At 39.0% G+C, this 27129-nt stretch overlaps 1 protein-coding gene across 3 annotated transcripts in view; it reads right to left on the bottom strand.

The window, feature by feature from the left end:
• The window catches only part of GRM1 (glutamate metabotropic receptor 1), a 416877-nt gene that overhangs the window by 64152 nt on the left and 325596 nt on the right, over positions 1–27129 (bottom strand). For all 3 annotated transcript variants that reach the window (XM_086708072.1, XM_025925255.2, XM_025925256.2), the window contains exon 5: positions 5013–5259. In XM_086708072.1, coding sequence (XP_086564198.1) covers positions 5013–5259 — 247 coding nt within the window. The remainder of the gene's footprint in view (positions 1–5012; positions 5260–27129) is intronic.

The following is a 27129-nucleotide window of genomic DNA, read 5'->3' as shown; positions in this document are numbered from 1 at the left end:
AGTTGATTATCATCTCCTTCAAATCATTATTCACTAAGTTATTCTTTGAACAAGTCGTGATTCTTGAGAACACTGATTTCTTTTCTTTTCTTTTTTAATTGTCTAATGTCCATTTATTTTTGAGAGAGAGAGAGAGACAGAGTGCAAGTGGGGGAGGGGCAGAGAGAGAGGGAGACACAGTATCCGAAGCAGGCTCCAGGCTCCGAGCTGTCAGCACAGAGCCCCACACAGGGCTCAAACTCACAAACCGCGAGATCATGACCTGAGCTGAAATCAGACGCTTAACTGACTGAGCCACTCAGGCACCCCAATTTCTTTTTTTTAATGTTTATTTATTTCTTTTGAGAGAGAGAGTGTGCATGCAAGTCAGGGGGAGGCAGAATGAGAGAGGAGGAGAGAGAATCCCAAGCAGGCTCCATGCTGTCAGCGCAGAGCCTGATGTGGGGGCTTCATCTCAAACCATGAGATCACAACCTAAGCAGAGATCAAGAGTCAGACGTCCAACTGACTGAGCCATCCAGGTGCCCGGAGACTATTAATCTCTTAACTTGATTACTGTCATTCTGATGTTCTTTTTCACATTCTGTTGCCATTTTCATTACACTGGATCAAAAGAAGTGAGTTTTACCAAGTCTGGAACCTATTTTAGGTGCTAATAAAGCAAGAAATCTGAGAAACAGCAGCTTTAATTAACAAGGATGTTGGGGATTTAGCATCTTGAGCACTGACATTTAAACTGGTCTCTTCCCTGATTAGGACAAACATTTCTGAATCCAAATAATCGGTGTCAGTTACTTCAGTTATTTCAAATGCTGCAATGGTACACTATGGCAACATCTACATTTAGAAACTCACACTGCAGCCAGAGGGTGCTTTGGGGGCCAGACCTCATCATTTTCCAGCATGGGCAATGGAGAACATTCTCCAATGCGATGAAAAGAAACAGGACTTGGCATTAGAATGCATAAGCTAGAATCTCTTTTCTAACATTTTAACAGTAGATTATACTACTTAGGAATTTCACTAACCGCTTAAAGGCTCACAGGGTTCTTGTGGGGATTTATTGACATAAGGCATGTAAAAAAAAACTATTTTACAACTGGGACAAATGCATACGTAAGCCAATATCACTATATCATTCATATTTGTATTACTATGAATGCCCTAAAATACTCTAGTTATTTCCATTACTGTACGAAAACTGGAGAACATTTTTATACTTGCACAGCTATTTCTCTCTCAGTCTTTGCAAATTCTCTGGCCTTCTTCAATCTTCTCTCCATGTTGCTCTTTATTCCGAGTAAACTATAACTCATTTGGCAGTTTCCCAAAAATGTATGTCTGACTCTCCCTTTCTGGTTTTGCAAAGTGGAATTCTCTTTGCTGTAATACCTATGCAGAGTTCCCACCATGCTGCCCTAGAATAGAGAGGGATGGTCTCTTTCTCTTTGTGCTGGACCTGAGGAAATAGATGGCAATTAACTAATATGCATTCCTCTTCCTCATCTTCCAACCCCCCACACCCTTACCTAATCCATTCTGGAATTCTTTCTCTCTAAACCCTATGCAGACTCAGAGTCCCAGTCCAGCACTCTCAGGAAGCTATTGTCAACCTTAGTTGGCTTCCAAAACCTATTTGCTATAAATGTCTTAGTTCTTTATTTAGACAACTACTATCCTTTGTTGGCTTTCCTGCCTGTTCTTAACGTGCAAACACATTCTGCCACCCACAGGGTGACTAGTGACTTCTCCACATCCAAATTCTGGCAATTTCTCCAAAGGGAAAGGGGACTCTGGGAGAGCGAAAGAAGTTTTTCCTCATTTTCCAGAAGAGACCTTACCACGTGAGAAAGGAAAATGGCACACCTGGAGCATATTATTAATTTCTTTGTTGTTCAGATTTTTGGCTAATAAATAAAAGTTCTGATTCTTCTTGTTGCTGAGCCATACCCACATGTTCTTCTCAGTGGCTCTCTGAGTGACACCCAAGTGGGTATTGATTGTGGGCTATCGGCCCCTATTCATCTTGCTGATCAATGATGCTAATATATACCTCCAAAATGTTTCCATTTTAAACTCATTATGGTTATAGAACCTGCTGTGAATGTTTGGTGAATAATTTCCATTTTTATTTCCCTTAATTTTTATGTTTTACCCCATATTGTTATTGACTTTCCATACATACTTTCAGCGAAGGCTTTGGTGCAATGCCAGCTTTAGAGTATCTTTTTCCTATAGATCAGTTTCCTAAGACTTATTTCAACATTTGCTCTTCAAAAGGAGAGATCAATTCACACTTCGTTAGCATTTAGAAACTGAAAAATTTGTAATATTTTGGTATGAAAACACATTTTCAAAAAGTCACAAAAGCTGGAGGAAAAAAAATACTGAAAGATACCAAGGGAAAAACATGAGATACTAAATAGAGCCTTCTCCTGTGCTATGTGTGTTAATGAACACCGCTCTTTTCTCTTGACCCTAGAGTCTCTTCTCAGCATGTTGGCATTTATTTGGAATATCCATATGCTGTAAATTACAATTTTATAGCACCCTCTCAATGCACTCAGTTTATGTTGCATGATGATTAACTAAAATAATTACAAGAGGGACCAAAAGCATGAATGGTGGTATAAGAGGGGATGGAAGCAGAGGGAGGTGGTTGAGACCAAAACTGAACACAGAATAAGATGACCAGTTTCAAGCATGAGGAAATGATCCTGGAAAGGGACCCAGAGGAAAGCTCATGATTTAAATATGTAATTGCACAGAGGAAAAACCAGCTAAAAGTACGTGCCTATATTTTGGATAACTTACAAATAAAGAGATCAGGAGGAAACTCATGTATGGAGTGTCTAAAATGCATCTGGAGGGGTGCCTGGGTGGCTCAGTCAGCTAAGCATCCAACTCTTGGTTTCAGCTTAGGTCATAATCTCATGTTCATGAGCTCGAGTGATGTACCTGGCTCTGCACTGGCTGTGTGGAGCTTGTTTGGGATTCTCTGTCTCTCTCTCTCTGCCCTTCTCCCACTTACTCTCTTTTTCTCAAAATAAACAAACAAACAAACAAACTTAAAAAAAATTCATCTGGCCTTGTACTAGGCACATTGTATATATCCTTTTACAGAATCATGAAGGAAGGCTTCCATACCAAATCTGACAGTGTACAGATCCCAGTTTCCAGTGGAACCCGGGATTACAACCAGGCGCTTAAAGGGGAGAGTGGTCAGTGCTCTGAATCCCAGGTCCACTTGTTCCCTTTGGTACAGTTTCCTAAGGTGCCCAGCACCTGGAAGTTTTCCACATTCCCAGGCCCGAAATCATTCCATCCACCCCACTCACGTTTTGATATAAATCTCCTCCTACCTAACTGCAGCCGGGAAGGAATCTGATAAATCCATCATTGTAATTGCTGACAATTACTTATGTCACTTATCCTTCCCAGGGCTGTTGGATTTTCACAGGGAGAATCCCCACAAGGCACTCTCTGAACACAGAACTTTAAGCTTACATGATAGGAAGAGATATGTCAAGAATTATTTAGGGTCAGATAGTCTCTTACAGTACCTCTGAAATGACATTAAGAAGGCTGCCAGCAACTTTGCCCAATTTTAGGATTAGCTAAAAGGCAGGGCGATATGGCAGAAAGATTATAGGCTTCAGATCCAGACAGCACTGCCTCTACCAGCTACTCTCTACATGAATTTAGGTGAGTTTTTTAGTTTCTCTGACACTCAGTTTCTCATCTGTAAAAGAGGATAATGATATGCCTATAGCAATGAGGATTAAATGATTTGATGTTCCATTTTAGCACAACATATGCTTTCCTAAAATTTCTCATTCTGTAAAATCATATACTGAAAGATAACAGGGCTTATGAGAGAGAGAGACAGAGAAGAAAAAAAAAAAAACAAAACAAGATTGTGGGCATACTGCATAGCAGCCAAGCTGAGGGCCTTTTTCTTTCCTGCTGCAGACTTTAATCTTCCCCTGCGATTCTGATTATCCCTTGCCTAGAAAAAAACATTCATGTGAACGAACATCAGTTTGTTTGTATGCCTGGAAAACTGCACTTTAAACTGACATCATTCCCTACCAATCATATGTGAGCTAACTGATGTTATAAAAGCAGCTGTTGCAGAACAGCGTATAAAATGATATGGGGGAAAATATACATATTAGTTAGGTTTAATTTTTCTTTGTTTCTTGATTCTTTGGAAGCCATAAAGATTCGATACCAGAAAGAAAATTCTTTTTTCTTGTTTTGTTTCAAGAGACATATTAGCAGGAATATAAGTTAGCCTGAGAAGAGGGGATACATGAAGAGGATTTGGTACTCTTCAAATATTAAGCTCTTATTAAAATATTACACAACCAGGGGCGCCTGGGTGGTTCAGTCAATTAAGAGTCTGACTCTTGATCTCAGCTCAGGTATTGATCTCATGGTTTGTGGGATTGAGCCCCACATCAGGCTTTGCGCCAACAGCGTGGAAACTGCTTGGGGTTCTCTCTCTCTCTCTCTCTCTCTCTCTCTTTCTCTCTCTCTTTCTCTCTCTCTCTCCCCCTCTATCACTCTGTCCCTCCTCTGCTCACTTTCTCCCTCTCTCTCAAAATAAATAAGTAAGCCTTTAAAAAAGCATATTACACAACCAGCATGGCCTTCCAACCGATCAGAGAGATGCTGGTCTGGTGTTAGCACTGCCAGAGAGGGTCCTGCCACCCAGGTGTCATCTTTCCAGTTTCCTGGGCTTGTACACATCCTGAGGGAAGGGCTGGGGTGATAGCTGGGTAGGGGGGATCCACTGGAAGAATACAGGATTGTGGGTTTACCAGTAAGTTTTCAATGTTTTATGACATAACGTCCAACTGAGATTAGCCCTATCTTCTTATCTATTAAGTCATATCTATTCTCCTGACACCTGGAAACCATAGAAACAAAGGGCCCAGAGTTGCCATCTGTCTACTCGGAGAGGGTCCCACGGTTATCTGAACCCAATACAGAACAGATGGCTTTACCTTCCAGGAGCATCCCCTTTCTCATCAAACCACACTTCCTCTCCAGACACACCGATGAATGTGGACTTGATGAGGAAGTCCAGGAGTTTGCTACCGTCGATGGGCTTCATGGCATCACAGAGGCCCACGTGGCCCGGGCAGAGGGCATGGTGCATGTTCTGTAACCCGTGAGCCATGGCGTAGATGGCGTTGATGACAAACCCCATCTTACTGTCCTGGACATAGTTTTCTTCTAAGCTTTCATTGCCTGCAACACAAAAACAGACTGCTACCAAGGTTGCAATAATGAGGTCTCGGAACACATGTTTTATTCTCAAATGCTTTTCAGGGCTCTCAGAGGAAGGAAAAGCCAAGTCCACTTGTACAAGCCTTGTACTTGTGACTAGCACTAATTCTAGCTGCAAATAGCTTATTCAATTTTATTTTCTGAATTCAATAATGGTTTTATAACATATGACACAAACTCCATACAGGTGAAAATAAAGAACTTTCAAATATTGCAAGGAAATCCTTCAGGAGCAATGAAAATAACTCTTATTCTCTCTTGGCTCACAGAAACTTATATTAAAAGTCTCCCTAGATCACGGTACATTTTTAATATCCTCTATGACAATGCACAATCTATAATAACTCAGTTTGTGCATTACCTAAGCCCTGATATTTTCTTTTGATGATTCGACTAATTTTTTTATATCTAGGGCCACAAAAATCCAGAGTAAGAACTAGATAGTATAAATCTCTCCTTATATATAGTTGACAGTATAGAAATATTTGAATCAGATTTGCTGATTATTGGAAACCGAGGTAAATTGTTTCTTGATGGAAAAGTCATACTAGACACTTACTTTTAACATTTAACATTTACCAGTGAATTTCAAAAACCCTGCAATCATTTTCACCTGTGTCAAAAGTGATGTAAAGTTCCCCAATTGCCAAACGAGTTTCACAAGAACAGTATCGACTTAGATATGAGCTCCATATCAGAAGTGTAAATTTGAGGACTTATGTATGGATGAGAAATTCAGAAACCAACTGGATTTGTTGAAAAAAAAAATAACAGGTTTGTAAAACAAAATCGATTTGAAACACATCACTGGCATAATTGAGAGATGGTGTATTTAGTTCCAGAAACTTGCTTTTTGTCTACTTTGTGGGCTTTTCCTCCCCTCCCCCCACCCAGACTGATCGTTTCTGGGGGGTGGGAGGCCTATGGTGTGTGTTCCAGGTGCCAGAAGGTGGGAAAGGTGGTGAGTTTAGCTATTGATGGGACTGAGAACACCACAAGGCCCCTTGCACCCCAACCAGATGACCTCTTTGTGCCAGCCTAGATAGGCCACTGGACACTAAAGTTCCAGCCCGAGAGCAGCAGAGAAGTTAAAGAAGGTTGGAGTGCTTATAAGAGAAGGTAAAGAGTCTTGATACTGATGTTGAGCTTGAGATGAAATAAGACATTTCTAAAAGTTATTTTTAAAAGCTTAACTGTTGGGTGGACCAGTTGGTTGAGCGTCTGACTCTTGATTTCGGCTCAGGTCATGATCCCAGGTCATGAATCCAGCCCCGTGTCAGGCTCCATGCTGAGCATAGAGCCTGTTTAGGATCTTCTCTCTCTCCCTCTCTCTCTCTCTTTCTCTCTCCCCCACCCCCCACCCCTCTCTACTCTCTTTTTCTCTCAAAAATAAATAAATAAACTTTTAAAAAAAGCTTAACTACTTAGATATAGTTGAAAATGTGAAAAAGATACAGGACTTGTATCTACCCTAAGCATAAGATACAAAATACTGGGGCCAGGCTGAAGAGGGGAAACATTCAATTTTACCTCATCTTCCAATGTTGCTTAATAGGAAATTATTAAAAATGTGATTTATTAAAGTAATATTTTCTCATTTGAAAGGATATTTTCTGAGAGGAAATAAAGAGTATGACAGGCAGAAAGTGCTTTGAAGTCAAACTACACAGAACAACTATAGAAAGTTATGTACAGCAGAAAGCAAACATCCTTGCAAAAACTGCTAAGTCATTAAAACAGGGTGACTTATGTCTGTCACCCAGAACCCTTGGCTCTTACCGTCAATTTCCTTTCCTTCTCTTTTATATTAGGGTATAAAGGAGATAAATTAATGTCATCTATCTGGTGAGATTTATTTATTTATTTATTTATTTATTTATTTATATGTTTATTTTTGGTAGAGAGAGACAGAGTATGAGTGGGGGAGAGGCAGAGAGAGAAGGAGACACAGAATCCAAAGTAGGCTCCAGGCTCTGAGCTGTCTGCACAGAGCCTGACATGGGGCTTGAACTCACAAACCATGAGATCACGATCTGAGCCAAAGTTGGATGCTTAACCTACTGAGCCACCTAGGTGTCTCTGTCTGGTGAGTTTTAAACAAGGCTTTAAACACTGTTTGAAACTTTCAAGTGCTAGAGCTATATGTTAAAGCTACTAGAATTAGATATGTTACCAGGAAGTAAAGAAAGAAAGAAAAAAAGAACAGACAAAAACTGAGAGGCAAAATTAACCTTCACTGCAGCAGCCACTTAAAGGGTCCTAGTTAATACTAAAGCCACCTGCTTCAAGTGGCAGTTATTAAAGTCAACCCAGGAGCAAAGTACAGAAAAATATGAGAATAAACCCCTGGTGTTCTTCATGGAAAATTCTCTTATCAGGGGCAAGCCTTATGACAACTGAGTTTGTTGTTTTTGTTTGGTAACTGCCATTAAAGATTTATTATATATTTTTTAAATTATGTCGGTGTCCCTAGTACAAATTTTTTAAGCCATGGTTTGTCTAGTGGACATATTATATCTAAGCATTGAGGCTGTAACTGTTCCTGGATTTCTTGAAAATCAGTAGTTTCCTTTTGAACCTTATTTAGGGTGATCATATAAGTTATTGTCCAAACTGGGTCACTTTTGAGAGTGAAGCAATATTATTCTGGAAGCATCGGTGCAAACAAGACAGACTGGTCAAACGGCGACACATTTCTTAAGCCATGCTAGCCTCTAACTGTAGCTATTTACTGATGTTATTATGGGTAATATATTACATATATAAAATACATGTATATATACATACATATATAATAAAAATCAGTAGAATATTGTCAATTTTAACTAATTTTAAATTTATCTAATGTTAATGGGAAATATACACCTTAAAACTAGCTGCTATTTATTGGATTGTTTATAAATGCTCAAATAACGAGTTCATGATAATCCCGCCAAATAGACATTAATCTCACCATTTACAAGTGAGGAAAGAGCAGAGGTATCCAAATGCCCTCCTGATCTTTGTTCTTTCTGTTACACCCTGTGGCAATGTGGTTGCAGATATAGAAATCTACAGAAAGGGCACTTTTCTGGTGGCTGAGGAGAGGGCATCTGCTATGCACCAGTATCATTGCCAAGCTGGTTTGAAGCTTTCCCTAGGATCCTTCTAGATGTGCACAGCTGTCTCTCTGACTAGAAGTCCTGACACATAATCTTCTAACGGCAATCTATAACGAAGAAGCCCATCCTGGTAATATTTATCATACAGAGAGCCGGGAGGCTAGTAGGCACATGTTTTCAGGAAATGTTTGTAATTCACACCCCTTTCCAAAATAAACACCAACAGCTTGTGTGTTTTGTGTGAATCTGAAGCAAGCACATGCACTTCCCTACCCTGAAAGTCCACTGGCTCTGTCTGCACATGCAGGAGGTACCACCATCAGGAAGAACTCTCTCTCTAGCTACTACCCCAGCTCAGTATGAACTAGCATTTGGGAAGGTGCAACATTAGAGTCCGAAAATTGGCCTTTACAGGACCATTTTCTTTGCCATAGCAACTGTCTCAGGTAATGTTGCAAGGATCTATCACTGAACAAACAGAATATGTCACAGGTTTTCCCGTTTCCCCCAAATCCTATATTTTCATGACCAGTGAATAGAGAATCCAAACTAATAATATTGTCACTTGGTGGGAAGGTGAAAACACGGTGGTTCCCTGGGGTTTAGTCCCTTTTCATAACACTAGTCTCAGAGTTTTTAGTGAGAAGGGGTTTTTATGATTCATTTTTTCTGCTGTGTGCTAACTGTTACAGACCACTAGGGTACCATTAAACCATTACCTTTTCTAATATGCTAAATGGAAGAAAATAATTGTAGTTGCCTGTGTTTATTTACCTTCAAAAGAATACCTGTCTAACTACTTGAGTGGATTGTGCAAATAGCTGTCTTGATTCTAAGCAGTAATCTTGTTCCTATTGCTACAGTGCAATAAGGGCTACAAATTGCTTCCTGAGTAAGGCAGCACACAGGGCCTCCACGGGGGTAGCAACTGACTGTGTAGCTTCAGAAAACACGGTGGTCGGGACAAGGGTTGGCGATTCTGTCTGCTGCCACGTAGGATGGCTACTCTGTAGAGCAGTGTAACAGAAAGAACTCTGCACCAGGCACATGAGCACCTGGAACCCACAGGCGGTTCTGCTAGAACACATTAACAGTACATTTCCCACAAGCCATGGAACTTAGATAAGGGTCTAGACCTCCTTGGGTCTCGGTTTTCCAATTTAAAAAAAAATGCCACAAGTGTATCAGATTATCTTTCGAAGATCCCTTGCCCGTCTGAAGTTTCTATGCTTTGTTTTTCCAATTCTACATTTACTGGTACTTGGCAAAGCCAATCGCATAGCTTATCTTTTTTTACTCTTTACACAACTATATGAGATAAGTTTATTATCACTGGTTTACACATAGGAACACTAAAGTTAAGTCACAGTTGGGGAGAAACGTCTCTCTTCCCCTTCAGTTAATGCTTCTATTGAAGAAACTCCCTATTAAGTATCACCTCGGATTTTTGACTCACCTACTGGGAAGAGAAGAGTGATTCATTTTATTGATGTACTGAGAACAAGAAACTGGGCATGCTCAACTCCTCCCTTTGCTCTCTCCCTTGGAGCCAATGACCTGACAGTACTCAAAGGTTCTGGTTAGTCACAGGCCTTGGGAAGATGTGGCTTGTCATTGTGCAGTTCTGCTAGTTGGATAGACGGGTTAATTGCTCTAGTTCCAGGACCAAGTAGTGACAAGTCTATCTCGGCCACATATCTAATCTATGCCCCTAATCCAGTTCGTTTTCTGTTCTTCAGTTAGTTTTTTTTTTGTTAAATTAAAAAGAAAAAAATTAATTGAGGTATGTATAACTCACATATGGTAAACCACAGAAATCTTTACTGATCAATAAATGTTTACAGAAGTCCATACCCATGGAACTGCTGCCCAGATCATGACTTAGAGCATATTTAGAAGGCTTTCATTTATTTAGAATTTCCTAAATTCATCCCAGCAACGTTTTGTAGTTTTTCAGTAGGCGGAACCTAGGTATTTCATTTTTATTATACTGCAATGATCGGTATATTTGAAAGTTTTTTTGAAGTTATTTATTGCCAGTGTGTAAAAACACTCTTGATGGTTGCATTTTGGTCTTGTGTCCTTCAAGCTTGCCAAATTAATTTATTCATTCTAATTTTTAATAAAGTTTTTGAGTTTTCTAGTTATACAGTCACATTATTAATAAAACATATTTTATCCTCATCTGTTTTGCTCCTGAGTCTACTTCTTAGTTGACTCAAATCTGGGAAAGAAATACATTGTTCCACAGAAATCCCAGGGATCCCAAACTTAAGGTCACATAGCTAGTTAAGTACAGAGACAGTGGTCTCCAGAGCTGGACCTGGTCCCTGCCCAATGGCACTATGCATGCAAGTATCAGCTTTATCTAACTGCTGGAGAAGTCCCATGACAGACGAGATATTTGTTAGCAAAAACAATCAGCTTGATTTTTTTTTCTGAGTTTTTAAATTTTTTTTTTTAATGTTTATTTATTCTTGAGAGAGAGAGAGACAGAGACAGAGCATGAGCAAGGGAGGAGCAGAGCAAGAGAAGGACCCAGAATCCGAAGCAGGCTCCAGGCTCTGAGCTGTCAGCACAGAGCCTGACGCAGGGCTTGAACTCACGAACTGGGAGATCATGACCTGAGCCGAAGGCGGAAGCTCAACCGACTGAGCCACACATGCGCCCCAGCAAAGTGGGACTCTTAACTGACTGAGCTACCCCAGGTGCCCCTTCTGACTTTTTAATAATACTGTCTCAGATTGAATGCCCAAAGTGAAAAGATAAAGAAAATAGATCGAGAGAATGTTGAGCTCCAATAGAGTACTTTTGTTGTGGCTGTTCTATTTCATTAGAACCCCACCACTATGCACAAATCTAGTCATGTTGCCTTTTCAAATATAGACCCTCAGCATTAACTTCAAATTAAAAAGAAACAAAGAAAGTATTCTTCTATATCATCACAAAACAAGGAAGCATTTTGGGAAACAGTGGTAAACATAACTTTCCTGGAGAAAATATTCTTCTGATTTCTTGGTATTTGTAGCTCTTCATTGCCTCTCTATCTGAAAGCATTATATACTCAATACATGATTGGATAAAATCTCAATTCAGATCAAAATAGAAAGGGCTGTGTTGTTGTATACTGATAACATATCAAAGAAAAGAAAATTCATATTTAAATGACCCAAATGTTAGATTAATTGAAGGAAGATTAATCAGGTCATTTTAAAAATAATGACCTCAAAGGACTAACGTGCCCTCAATTTTTCTCGGAGACCTGAGCTGCTAAATTTTCTTTATGCTTTTCCAGAGAGCACTGGTGATGAGATTCACAACTGTCCAGGCTTGTTCATGTTCATGTCTAGGATCTGTGAATTTTTGTTTCCTCTGACTCTATATTTTCCACTTTTCCCTAAAAAGTTTTGTCTGCTCACATCACAGAAAAAATATTTTCTGCTCAGTTTATTAAAATGTAAATTAACTCCTATGTAGGATGGAAGAGAAGAAAGGAAGCTTCGTTTAATCGAGCATATGTTATTATCACTGTTGTTATTAGTTGAATTTCTATTGCTTAAAACCCTCTGGTTTTAACATATGTGAGCAGTACAGACATTTTTCTAAATACACCATCACAATCTATTGTTAAGAAAGAAACCCTCCACTTACATGACACGTGAACTGTAGGCTCCCTGCAAATTAATGATAATATATAACAAGCCTTCAATTCCCCCAAAACACAATTGCATTTTAGCTAGTTCTTATTTCAAATAATTGTGGTGTATATGAAAAACAAATGAGGACAATTGCTGCTGTGTTTAAGTGATGCTGAGGACCAGTCAGTAACATTTAGTTGGACCACAGGGATAGTTCAGAGAAAATGAGGGCAGCTTGCCATGTGCCTTTGCCTTTATTATTGATCTGGCAAAAAACACTGTCGTGGAGTTATAAACCACTCCCCCTGGAGTAACTAATCTTTGCAGGTCTGCAGTAAGCATTTGGCCGGTAATCAGAGAGATAAAGTATGTTACAGAAGCTGGCTGCTTTAACCACCGTGGGAAGTTAGAGTGTGGTTAAAATTCATCAGGAACCAACTGTCTTCTCAGCAACCTGCTGGTTCAGAATCCTTGCCTATTCCTCTCGGCCTCTATCAAACTTGAAGAAGGCATATCTATGTTCATAGCACCACTTCTACTTTTTTATGGGTGATGGGAAACATGCTTTCTTTTACATATGTAAGGGACTTCCATGATCTAATGGTATTCTGGCCTGTTTTGAGTTCCTTTCAATGGTCTGTCCTTTTAAAGTACCTCTAGCTTTGTGTTGCAGTGTTTGGATTCAACTAATATGTTAGGGTGGATTTTGCAGAAATACAAGAGCTGTTTGTGAATATTCCACTGACCTCTGACTTATTTAATTAGGGCCTAACATAGCATTTTCTGTTAGCCAATATTGAGTCTTATTTATTATAAAAACAAAACCATAAAATTGTATGACATTAGCATTTTAATTCTACTTTTATAATTGACTTCTTATTAATATAATACAGTATCTATAAATGGACAAAATACCATACATAAAAATGTATACTTTGGGACATATTAAAGAATTTCATATTCTTCAGCCTTTTCCTTGAAATTCATATCCCAAGTGGATAAGTTGGGAGCCTGGAATAGAAGCCTATCATGTTCTAAACAGACTCTGGGGTTTAAATATAGGTCATAAGGCTTATTACCCTACCTGTACCACCTAAGAATGAAATATATGTATTTTAATCCAGGGTTCACCTTCCCAGGTCACTATTACTGGATATTTTATGTTGATATTTTAAGTAGACAACAGTCTGTGTAGATAACAACACTATCTGTCCCAAAGTTGCAATTATTGGGATTTCTTGAGTGGCATATTGCTTTTTATGTAGTGTCTCCCAAGAGCATTTCTTAAAAGAATTGAGTTTGGAATTCCTAAGGCCCCAGTAAGAACTCATGGCTAGTGAGACTTTAGTCAATATGTGTCACAGAAATTAGAAGAGCAGTTTCTAAGATTAATGTTGTCGAGAGCACATAGGAAAAGAATTCTTAGCAGAGTCTGTTACTAAAACCAATACAGGGTACAGACTTTATGCAAATCTTCTTGGATGTCAACTGCTCTGCTCGGGTTATGAAGGGCATATTTATAGAAACAAGAATGCCAAATATAGATTCTATAAGAAGGACCTCCTTGAGAGGCCGCAGGGCTGATCTGAATCTATTAAAATTATATTCAGAAATGGAATATAAAGACTATACTCACTGGCCAAATTGTTTCTCATGGAGCATAAGTTAACAATTCTGAAATAGCTGTATATGTACCAAGGTTGAACAAATAAACAAGTGTATGGCAGAAGCCAATTTTATCACAGTTGGAGTCAGAGGTTATAGATAAGCCTCTGTATAAATAAACCATGTGGTACCAGAATCATACTGAAGGCATCAGGATGAATTTAAGTTTAGCTTAATATAGATGTTGATAAGTTTATATAGAAAAAAGTATACACATATATTTAAGTGTGGACTGGTGTACATATATTTCCCAGCTCAGTGGGCTGAAACATTAAGACCCCAATAGCAACAAGATACCCAGTGCTTGGGGCGCCTGGGTGGCGCAGTCGGTTAAGCATCCGACTTCAGCCAGGTCACGATCTCGCGGTCCGGGAGTTCGAGCCCCGCGTCGGGCTCTGGGCTGATGGCTCAGAGCCTGGAGCCTGTTTCCGATTCTGTGTCTCCCTCTCTCTCTGCCCCTCCCTCGTTCATGCTCTGTCTCTCTCTGTCCCAAAAATAAATAAAAACGTTAAAAAAATTAAAAAAAAAAAAAAAGAAACCCAGTGCTTGGTTTCTAATACCAGATCTTGGTTTCTAATACCATTCTCTAATAAAAGGAATCAGGACTGTTTTGGAGAAATAAACAATTGTAGGGCTGGGGCAGGAAATACACAAGATGAGCCTAGAGCATATTGTAGTACCATAAAGTAAGGAAATACTTAAAAAACAAAACAAGACATATATATGTCAGAGGGATACTAGAGCCAAGTGAAAGACCACCCAAATGTCTTTCCCAGAGCTAAACCATTTAAGCAACAAAATAAATAATATAGTATTGAATTATAACCCAAAGTATAAAATATACTCAGAAGTCTGTGCCCTGGGCTTCTGGGTGACTCAGTCGGCAGAGCCTCCGACTTCAGCTCAGATCAAGATCTCGTAGTTGAGTTCAGGCCCCGCGTTGGGCTCTGTGCTGACAACTCAGAGCCTGGAGCCTGCTTCAGATTCTGTCTCCCTCTCTTTCTGCCCCTCCCCACTTGTGTTCTCTCTCTCTCTCTCTCTCTCCCTCTCTTTCAAAAATAAATAAACATTAAAAAAAGAAGTCCATGCTCATATACATAAATTATTAAATTTAAAAAAATAAATGGGGGAGAAGAATTCTAAAAAAATTATACCCTGCCCTCAAGAAGGTGGAGAATAATTTCACATATTTTAAGTGTGGTATACACTTAATGAATTGGTTTCAAAGAGTACAGCATTAAAAGGGGTATAAAAAGATGTGGTAAACACTTCCTTAACCAGATGATCAATGTTAACATCATTGGTAATAAATTGATAGATAGAGTGTAATCTTTTTTTTTAATATTTATTTTTGAGAGAGAAAGACAGAGTGGGGGGGGTGGGCAGAGAGGAAGGGAGACACAGAATCTGAAGCAGTCTGTAGACTCTGATATGTTAGCACAGAGCCTGACACGGGGGTCAAACACATGAACCGTGAGATCATGACCTGAGCCAAAGTTGGGTGCTTAACCAACTGAGTCACCCAGGCGCCCCCCACCCCCGCGTAAGATTTACTTCTTATTATGTTGTATGAAGAAAGACACATCACCTCTGTGGTCTTCCTCCCCAAACTCATAATTCCAGTCTGACTATGAGAAATACATCAACCAAACTCAGCTTTAGGAACACTCTACAAAATACATGACTAGAACTAAAAACTGTCAAGGTCATCGAAAACAAGAGATCTTCAATAATTGTCACAACTGAGAGGAGTCTAAGGAGACAAGATAAAAGAATATAATGTTATATCCTGGATGTGATGTTGGAGCAAAAAAAGAAAACTGGTGAAATATGAAAAAATACAGAGTTCAGTTAATAATACTGTGTCAATGTTGGCTCATTAATTTTGGCAAAAGTAACATAGCACTATGAAATTTCACAACAGTAGAAACTGAATGTAGTGTGTATAAGAACTCCCTGATATAAATTCTCAACTTTTCTTTAAAACTTTTCTAAACTACAAATTTTATTTGTTTTTAAAAATGTGCAAGAATTAGCACCAAACCTGATCTGGCACCAGGTACAAAGAGATAACATAATCAAATGCTTGCTATGTGACAGGAACTTAATCAGGTGCTCTCTATATATTATCTTATCCATCTCACAGTGACTTATGAAATTGGTGATATTATTATGTCCAGCTTACTAACAGAAAATCCAGGCACTGGTGGGTCGAATGACTTGTCCAAGATCATATAACCGGATAATGGTGGTGACTGGCCTGACACTCAACTGGTATGATTCCAGAGTTCTTGCTCTTAAGTGTTATGTTTCTGTCTCTTGCTTCAATGTAATCTAAGTACAGGATACTGTACTCAGCAGGCTCATGGAAAGATGTGGCATTGCCACCACATTGATAAATGTTTGTGTGTGGAAAATAAAATTTGCCCTTGACTGTAGATTATGTAATCTATAAAGAGAACTTCCACATATTTCATCACACGGTGAGGTCACCATGATTTATTTCACATGGAACATGTTGATATAGAGGCAGAATGTCTTGCAAGGCCCTTTCATATAGATGTTCCATACATTTACTACATAAAGACAACAGACAAAAATTGTTTGATAAGAAACACACCACTAAAAATCAATATTCTAGGTTCTATGACCTTCAGACTGACCTAGTCACAAGAAACTATTAACTAATTTCCCAAGGTTTTATCTGAGTTCCCAGACTATTCCAGGGTCAATCCTTCTGGACACAGTTGTTGTCCATGCACTTAGCTGGCAGTGTACTTAGCCATAGAGGTTAACTTAAAAATCTAATTAAACAAGTGGCTCTTGAAGCAGGCATATCATCTTGGTTGGTAACAACAGTTTGGAAGTCACAGGATAAGAACAAACTTAGAGGAAGCTCTACTGTACCATAACGAACTCTCTCAAGCAGCATGCATGCTCTGTGCCTGTAGTTAACCTAGACTGCTAACCTAAACTACTGGGGTCAGGTGTTTGCAAACTGACCTTGCTCAAGCTTATCAAAACACACTCATCAAAAATGCATTGGAGGAACATATGGAATGTAGCACTGCTGGGCCAGTATTTCTGTTGACTGTGGGACTTTTTTAGTGCTTTATGGGAATTTTGCTTTCTAGGATGCCAGGTGCTACACCATTTTTGGATGATGCCTCAATCATGGGATTCAGTTCTACTGAAGTAATTGGGCAACATATCAAGATTTTTCCCTCATGGCTTCTAGTTATTCTTAGATAAGGGTATATTAAACAAACACAAATGTGGTCAAGATGATTCTTTGTCTATACTTATTCCTTGCTCATTTTTGTACCCAAAGTGGACTTTTTCTTGTGTAACAAAGCCAATTATTTTCAATTAAGACTTGGAATTTAGATGAGGTATATGTGCCTCACCACCCCTTAATGAATCTATTTGATTCTCAAAACCATATAAAAAAGTGTCCAAATCTAGAGACAAGGAGGAGCACACTAACCACTAAGGTTAAAAATTGAGATAGCAGAAATAATGGACAGCATTAGTCATTACCAAGGCTAGATTGAAGTAATGAGCAATGGATACCTTAACCTCATCATAAAGGTAGGAGAAGTCTAGGCTGAAATACTAGATTTATACCGAAGCTCATGTAATTTGACAATAATCCAGGATTTAGGTGTAAAATTGAGCGATAGTAGAACTCTTTCTCACTGTGTGTGTATTTGTGTGTGTGTGTGTGTGTATGTGTGTGTGCACGCGCATGCACGCACACATATTCCCTTGTATGTTCTTGCACATGCATTGGGTTAAATAGCTACATGAGTGCATTCAAAGTATTGTACTTTTTTGAGGCCTGATATTCTGCAATATTCTTCAAATGAACTCAGCATAAAAAGAGGAAGCCTCCTTTTCCTTAACCCAAGGCACACTGTGCTGTCACAGTACTCTGGGTGAGATTAAAAATATGGCATTAGTCCCCCTTTGCTGATTTCTTTCATAGCTAGAAACAAAAAGGCAGAAGTGGAGATTAATTCCATCCTTAACAAGGGATAAGAAAGCCAACGTAGGGATTATTTTGGTGAGAAATGAGCACTGGAACCAAGGCTTATACATTCACCCTGTATATGCTCAGAAATATTTGGGAAGGATAAACCAGGGAAGAGATTGATCAGCATGACACTGCCACATTGATCAAATATGACAGCTGCTTCTAGTGGTGAGGTCAACAGGAAACCCATTAAAAGCATCTTCTCTAAGAACATTTGGCATTGATTTTTCAGTTGTGCCCCCTGAAAGATCTCAAAACTATAAAGTGAAGGCAGCAGTGACTTCTCTTTCCTCTGCAACTGCTGAATCAGAATCACCAGGTATATCTACAACTGCTCATGTAGACTGGAACAGCATAAAAATGTATTTTTTTCAAGTTAGATTAGACCAGGAGAAAAAGCTTGTTTTGTGTACAAGGGATACTGTGGTTTATTGGTGAATTTCCATTGCCCCTGGCTTCCTTGATTGTGATGAAGTCACAGATCAGTTTGTATGCAAAGAGTAAGGATAGCTGGGGGCCATTGTGCTGCCAGAAATCCATCCACCACAACACATCTCCTATTTCTACTGTCAATTGCAAAACCACCATTGTATTGTCAGAATAAACTCCATCTACAATGGAAGCACACCTTGCTTGTTTCCATGCAGTAATAAGAGTTATTTGGATAATTGTCTTCTACCTTATCTCACTATTTCTCATAGTGAATGACTGACAGCTCAGGAGTAGGATCATGGTCCAACTGAGGCTTGATTATTATTGATGGTGACTAGAATACATTTGAGAACATTCAAAATGAAACTTGATGTGATGACTATAAGCTATTACTTGAGATTATTGAATAAAAACTAACATAAATATAATATGAATGAAGTGTTTATTTAATACATTAGTCAAATTAGGAGCTCTGAATATCTGTAAAAATAATATAAGAAGCTGTGTATAAATGAATGTTGGGAAGTTTAGGCAATTATTTCAGTCTGAAGCAGTAAGTGAGAAAGTTCTTCAAATCTCTTAAAAGATAGAACCAAAATTATGTTCCATTTTAAGCTTGTGAACTGACTGTTGTTGGAAATGAATTGTTTAAGGCTCATATCCATTCGATTGAGCGGATAAAGATGTCAGTATGTGGAATAATAGGAATTTTTAATATCTTTTAAAATAAAATTTTCATGATAATGCAAGATTATGTATTCATTTAACCAAATAAGAATTTAATACTGTGGTGGCTGCATTCTCATTTTGAAAATCACTCAGCCCTCCATGGTGCACATTCCATATGTTGAATTCTGTGCTGCTTGTATATTTTAAAGAGTCAAATTGTGCAGACCCAACTCTAAGGACAATGATTTAATCACTGTAAAATTCCAGGGAGGCTTCATGCAGGAGGTTGCACATAAGACTGCCATTAAGCAGGTGTAAGAGTTAAAAAAGGAGGGGGCGCCTGGGTGGCGCAGTCGGTTAAGCGTCCGACTTCAGCCAGGTCACGATCTCGCGGTCCGTGAGTTCGAGCCCCGCGTCGGGCTCTGGGCTGATGGCTCAGAGCCTGGAGCCTGTTTCCGATTCTGTGTTTCCCTCTCTCTGCCCCTCCCCCGTTCATGCTCTGTCTCTCTCTGTCCCAAAAAAAATAAATAAAAAACGTTGAAAAAAAAAATTTAAAAAAAAAAAGAGTTAAAAAAGGAGAAAAAGGAAGGGGCTTCCTGCATAGCAATATTGACAGAGGTATAAATACACAGTGTGGAGGAAACACTAAAAACCTAAGCCTTTATTAACATGGCTAATAAAGATACCAATAATACTAGTTGTTATTTATTGAACTTTAAATAGCTAGTCAGAGAGTTTTAGATGAAGCAATAAGGCAAAGAAGTCCCAACAAGCTTTCAGTACTGAAGTCTCAGGCTTCTTTCTGGAACTATCACTCCTTTTTAAAGCTTATCTCCTAGATGGTTGTCCAGCTCTTGTGACTATTTAAACATGCACAAGCCCATGAGTCTTATTCTAACTCAGTGACACACATGAGGGTCCTGAGAAAGATAGATGAGCTAAGCAGGCAAACAAAACAAAGTTAATATTTTCCTCTAGTTAGTTGAGTCTTAGACTTCAAATTGAATTCAGAATTACACAGCCTGGGCTAAGCCACATAAAAGCCTTGTTAAATCTGAGCTTATTAGACCCAAGTCATTTCAACCCTACTCCATCTTTTCTGTGTCTATTCAACCCAAATTTTCCTGTTCTCCAAACCTCCAAACTTTGACTTGGATTATATCACCATTGAAAAAGTCAACTTACACCATACCTGACAGAGCCCAGTAAAATGAGGCCATTTTCTTCCATGGTAAACATGTACCAGCAATTGGATAAAGAAATTTTGGTGCACCTAAACAAAGGTATATTATTCAGTGGTGAAAGAAAATAACTATTAACACATGAAGAGACATGGAGGTCACTTAAATTACTAAGTGAAGGAAGATTATATAAAAAGGCTACATACTATGTGATTCCAACTAAGTGGTACTGACTAAGTGACATTCCGGAAAAGGCAAAACCATGGGATCAGTAAAAAGGTCAGTAGTTGCCAGGGGCTGAGGTGGATGGGGTGGGATGAATAAACAGAGCATAGAGAATTTTGAGGTCAGTAAAAACACTCTATATACTATAATGGAGGATATGGGTCATAGTACGTTTGTCCAAACCCATAGAATATACAACACCAAGAGTGAGTTATAACGTAAACTACAGACTTTGGATCATAATAACAGGTCAGTGTAGGTTCATAAATCATAACAAATGTACCACTCCGCTGGTGGGGGGTGTTGATACTAAGAGAGGCTATGCCTTGATTAACTAATTTTGCTGTGAATCTGAAACTGTTTAACATATATATATATATATATATATATATATATATATATATATATAACATTTATCTGTTGTGATTATGAACATGGAAAGTTTTATTTTTCCTATTTGTACACACATATTTGTTTCATTGTATATTTGATCATTTTCTTCGTACAAATCTTTTGCAATAAAATTGCTCACTCAGGTTGTTTCTTTAGACTCTTGATGCATAATGAAAAAAATAGCTCTTCAAAAAAAACTTGGGGTGCCTGGGTGGCTCAGTTGGCTAAGCATCCAATTCTTGATTTCAGCTCAGGTCATGGTCTCACGGTTTGTGGGTTCAAGCCCCGATTCGGGCTCTGTTCTGACAGTACGGAGTCTATTTGGAATCCTCTCTCTCCCTCTTTCTCAACACTTCCCCAGCTTGTTCTCTCGCTGTCTCAAAAATAAATAAATAATGGGGCGCCTGGGTGGCTCAGTTGGTTAAGCGTCCGACTTCGGCTCAGGTCACGATCTCACTGTCTGTGGGTTCGAGCCCCATGTCGGGCCCTGTGCTGACTGCTCAGAGCCTGGAGCCTGTTTCCGATTCTGTGTCTCCCTCTCTCTCTGACCCTCCCCCGTTCATGCTCTGTCTCTCTCTGTCTCAAAAATAAATAAATGTTAAAAATAAATAAATACATGAATAAACTTATAAAAAGTTTTTAAAAAGCTCTACCGTTTATTCTGCCACCAGCTGCATATTTGAATGTGCATTTTACCATATCCTGACCAACAGTATATACTACCATTTTGTAAAATATTTGCCACTTTGATAGATGTAAATTATACTTTTAGTTTACTTTGGTTACTACAGTAAACCTTTCTCTTTATTGTGAATTTTGTTTTCCTGTCAGTTGCCTCATTATTTTTAAATTAAATAATGATATTTAGTATAGTATGTTTAAATAATCATAATTGTTTCACTCATGTGAGTGTTGTTGTAAATAAATAAAAAAATATAAGTCTGATTTACCAATCACTATGCTCTATCTTTAGAACAGGAATTTCTTGGCAGGAAAGTTTTTGGAAGCAATGCTTTCTGAATTTCTGCCATAGCACACAGACCCCAGGTTCTGTGAAAAGTCCAACTCATGTGCAGGCAGTAATTCCAGGATCTGGGAAGCTAGCTTAATATCTCTGTCTTTGACTTTCCACATTTAGTTTAGCTCCTTTATTTACTTTGTCCTATGAACCTTTTAGCAATATCTCTACCAAGTGAAGTTATTTTATTGAAGGGTTCAATTTCATTATTAGTTTGCCATATAATGGAGTGTACAGTAACATTTGATGGCTTCTTATGATTTTACAACCTTTTGTAAATTCTTATTAGAGGAGGAAACATGGCAGAAGGTAACAGGCATAGCGAAGTAAAAGTATTCCTAGCTTTTCTAATACCCAGGCAGAACCTGGGAAATGAGAGACTTGGAGAGGGCAAGACTGGGAAGAGGGCTGTCACATTCTGCTGCAGAAGGCTAGTTTGGAGGCAGAAGGCTGTACACAAGGAGTATTGCCTGGGTTGCTATATCACACATCTCTGGAAGGTATTCTCAGAGAATGCAATGATAATGGCACCCCTAGAGTTCTGAAATGTCAAAGTTCTTCTTGGAACTAGGGAGAGGGTTAGCTAAATAAATTAAGCAGGAAAGGGAGAAGGCATGTTGGGACTGTGGAAACAAAAAGTCATGGAAGAGCCATGTAGACATCTGAAAACTAACAGTGGCCAGGGATGGTACCCTGTTCATTGATTGATTGATTGATTGATTTTTTGAGAGAGAGATCATGAGAGCATGAACAGGGGAGGGGCAAAGGAAGAAGGAGAGAGAGAATCTTAAGCAGGCTCTATGACCAGTGTGGAGCCCAACACAGGGCTCAATCCCACACCCATGAGATCATGACTTGATCTGAAATGAAGAGTGAGAAGCTTAACTGACTGAGCCACCCAGGCACCCCAAGATGGTACTCTTTTAATGGATAGGCTCCAGGGAAGGTTCCAGGGCAGAACAAGTTTTTAAGGAACTATGGTCAAGGAACTTCTAGGGAAGGTACTCAAACACAGAAATATGGAGAGTTAAGTATTGGATTGGGCAAATGATAAAGCTGGAATTCAAGACTAGGGGGAGTAAAGGTGATTCTTGTTGAGTTGAGAGATGTAGCAGATACTGTTGGTGCCAGACCTAGATCACATTTCCCAGCCAGAATACTCATAGCCCTGATATGCTGATATCACCCTCCAGCTATCTCCCTCTATGAAGAATTATTCTCAAAGAACTTGGAAATGCCTCATCAGGAAGGCCGCACTCCCCACCACTTCCTCTGCCCACTAGAAGAACTCAGCCAAATGACTGACTGACTCTAAAGTTCAAAAACTGACCTCCCCCTTGTTAATTCTGTGGTCAATCTGTATTCCAGAGCATACTTATGGGATCAAACTGAAACTTCTCTCCAGCTGGGAAATTGATAGCTTATCCCCCAGCCCTATCCTGATTCCAGCCCTTTCCTTCTCTTGAGAATACAACTCAATAAATCATTAGCAAAAGAATCTCTGCTTCATGCTTTGCCTCTCAGGAACTCAAACTAGTTAGGATAGGTGGCTTGGAATCCACTAGACCACAGTTAATAAACTCAAGATTCTAAAAATCTTTCCAACTTTTCCATTCCACATCAGGACTGATTATGAGGCAATTTTCTCAACTACTATCAGCTTTGGACTGATATGTAGATTCCTGGCTTTCATCATAGATCCACTAAAAAGAGCACCTCCATTGTGAGGCCCAAAGCATGCTGGGAGAATCTCATGCACTTTAAGAGTAAAGAGTAATAGTGATGTTCCAGGACTTAGAGTAAGATGTTTATTGATAGAAATCAGGTCAGTGGGCAAATGAAGAGAAGTGGGCTGCAGGAGCTAGGCACCAGCTGAAGCAGAAGTCGAGGGTTGAATACACAGCTAACACAATGTAATGCAAATAAGAGGAAACTCAGTAGTGAAAACAACTTTCCCAGAGAGGGATTCAGAGTCTGGAAGTATCTACTAGAGAATTATGTGTCCTTTATTAGTTTTCTGTCACTTTCTTGACCCTTAGGGATCCCCCTTATAAAATGGAGATAATGAGGCCTTCTACTTAACAACTTATACGCATGTCATGGAGATAGACCCAAACAAGGTTCTAGGTGCTTTAAACCAGTTGAAAGAAGGGATATTACATAAACACGAGTTTTAACACCATTAAGACATTCTTGGATGAGTTTTAAAACCACAGCCAAGTTTTGAAGCCTTACAATATTCATGAAGCTATAACAAAGTTCAAGAGGCATCAGATTTAATCTTCAAAATGTCAATGAAAGGGATTTCTTATTCGATTTCTAAATTATTCCTAACTTAAGGCAGATAGTAGTACAAGATTTCCATGACTGGAGACTCATATTAGCTTTAAGAGTAAGGCTGCATAATGGATAAGTTTTCTCATTAAATTTTGGCTGCATTTCAAAGGGAAAAGCTTTTCAAATGAAGAAAAATTCTTTACACAGGAATTCAAGCAAAGATGAGGTCTGGTCATCTATCACCAGGACTGTGGAATGTTCTTGGGATGAGAGAAAATAAGGTTGTCAAGACAAAGGCCTCAAGCTTATAGTGATTTATTAGTGGGAAACAAGGCATCATGACACGCTAATAGCATGTGAAAATGCAGGTGATGACACATCAGGTGCTTTTCACCACATCTAACCATTCCAGTACAGCATCGCCACTTTCTCTAGAACAGTTCCACAGCTAGAAAGACATAAGCTGGCGGGAAGCATGTATGAGAGAGTATAGATTTTCATTCTGGTCTTAGCTTATTCATACTGACCAATGTAACTGTAACTCAGTAATTCTGGCTTAGACTTCTCTAAATATATCCAGGAAAAAAAAATAGGGTCAACTTTCTAGACATTGTATAAGAAAATTTACATGGTACTCATGTTGTGTAGCTATGCACCAGATAGCAAATGTTTCTGGGTCCAGCTTCATCATTTAAAAAAATAATTTGGATTCTAATTATTCCCAGATGTTTGTATTAAAGATCATCCATAGGTTGAGAATGGGGCCACTCCGTTATCCATGACTGTCACAGGCATTCTGGAGACCAGCAAGGATGACTAAAGAGTCCAACATTCAGGTCACTGGTTTTCACTTTCTCATTCCCCAAACCCCACACTAGGGCTAGTAATTAGGGTCAGATGTACCTGTGTATTTCACTTCTTTACTTCTGTTCATTCTTGTTAGCAATCCTAATTAGCAGTGAAATAGCTAAAGGAGAAGTGAGCCAGAGAGAAAGAAGAGAAAGTCAGCCTGTAGAACAAGCATTTCATAATAATAATGTGTGATTTCACTTTACCCCATTGTGTCTTTCTAGACTTAAAGGAAATAAATATTGGGAAGAACTAGGGCAAAAAACATGACCAGTAATAAAACATGGATACAAGGATCAGCTCTTCAGGGTTTAGGCTTTTGTCTCTGGGTTCTTTGGGTTCACTCAGAGCAATTGCAGCTATCTTTAGTCCCCACATGAGGAGGAGCTTAACTCTTTCCTGGGAGCAACACGTCCTCAGTGACAGGAAAGTTCTTTCATCAGGAAACCCGAGTATCTCCTATCAGCTAAATCCTACCAATGACAACAGATGATTTAGCACCCATGTTTGCTCACATTACTACCAGGAAATGTAGCAAAATCTATTTCTAATTCCTTTCCTGACCATCGCCCCAAATAATATGTACAGAAAAATATTTAGGTTTAATGAAGCATAGTTATCAATAAACACCACTTTTTTTTTCCTATTTAGTAATGTAGAAAATAGATCCCACTACTGAGAACCATAACAGGGATGGGGAGAAACACTTGTCACTCATGTTAGGAGAGAATCCAAAACAAGTAAGCACATATTTGAGGCAGATCAGTGTCTGCTAAATGTCAGGAACAACTACTCTGAGAGATTATATTCCAAGCCTATTAGATGGCAGGTGTTGCCAAGATCATTTAACTGAAATCAGACAGTGTCTTTTAGAAATATAGTATGCTCTGAAAATAGATAAACAGTAATAGCTTTTAATTTTTCTGGTAGGCAGAATGGCCCCCTGCAGATGTGCAAATCTCTGGAACCTGCGAATGTTATATTATATGGCAAAGATACATTGAAGATATAATTAAGGTTAGAGTCTTAAAAATGAGGGGATTTTTTCTGGATTATCCAGGTGAACCCAATCTAAACCACACAAGCCTTAAAAGCAGAGAAATGTGCCAAAAGGATAAATTTGAGAGATTTGAAGCATGAGAGGGACTCTGCCCACCTTTGCCGGACTGACCATGTGGACAGCATGAAAAAGTGTGCACGAAACTTACAGGAATAACTGCTGGCTGACAGGTGGCAGAGGAATAGGGACCTTAGAACTACAGCTAAAAGAACAGAAATCAGCCTACAACCAAAATGAGCTTGTTTCCTATGAGATGCAATGCAAGACTCAACTAAGCCTTGCTACACTGAGCCCTCTGACCTACAGAACTGTGTGATAATAAGTGGCATTATTCCAAGCTGATAGTTTTGTGATAAGGTGTCAAGGCAGCAGTGGAAAATGAATACACCTCTCATTGGCTGATATGCATAGAGTATTTAGCCTCCAGTCATCTACAGAAAGTAGATAAGAGACCCCCATGGAGAAGACAACTAGCTTTCATAAAATCTACCATCACAATAAGTACTGTAGTGATCTAAGGATGCTTAACTCTGAATATTTCAGAAATAAAGAAATGCTCATTTCTCTGAAATGTTTATTGGACCCAGTGTGTTGTCTCCACTGTAGGGCTATTATTTTTTCTGATTTCTAAGCCATCACACACACTGGAATCCCATTTTTCAACCAACCAGCTGACTTTAAGGCCATGCTTCAAGAGCAGTTGTTGGCCAGACTATATTTTTTTAATGCCACTTACCACCAGCTCAAAATCATTTTCAAAAATAAACATGTATGAGGTTTAGAAGCTTCTTTTTAAGAGAAAATGGGACAAACTGAAATCTATGTATTTATACTCTGCTTACTTCCCTCCAAATCTTATGGAAAGGGCATTAAGACTCTCATTTTACAGCAGAAGAAACTGACCTTGCTCCCAGCTCCATAACTAGTAAGCCACATACTGGAGATAGAAATTCATTCTACATGTGTCCTAAGCACAGGGAATCTTTTCCAGGTAACAGTTAATTGCATCTTCTGCTTATGACAGGTTTCTGAATTTACTAATAGGACTTTATACAGACACATACACATGCAAAATAGTGAACTAGTTTCTGTTCCTTGGTTTATACAATACCTTTCCCGTTATTTCTTGCTCACTATCTGTTTCCAGCTAGAAAAAGTAGTATAAAAACACAATATTGTCTTATTCTACAGAGATTGATTCTTCTTCCCCTGGTAGGTTCTCTCTGGGCTGGTACAAGCCTTACGGCCATGGCCAGGGTGGGTGGGACACAGCTCTAAGTGGACTCT

Source organism: Puma concolor, chromosome B2, assembly GCF_028749965.1.
Source record: "Puma concolor isolate L17-30 chromosome B2, mPumCon1.1.hap2, whole genome shotgun sequence".
In the NCBI taxonomy this organism is placed as follows: domain Eukaryota; kingdom Metazoa; phylum Chordata; class Mammalia; order Carnivora; family Felidae; genus Puma; species Puma concolor.
This window is presented reverse-complemented; position numbering and strand designations above follow the sequence as displayed.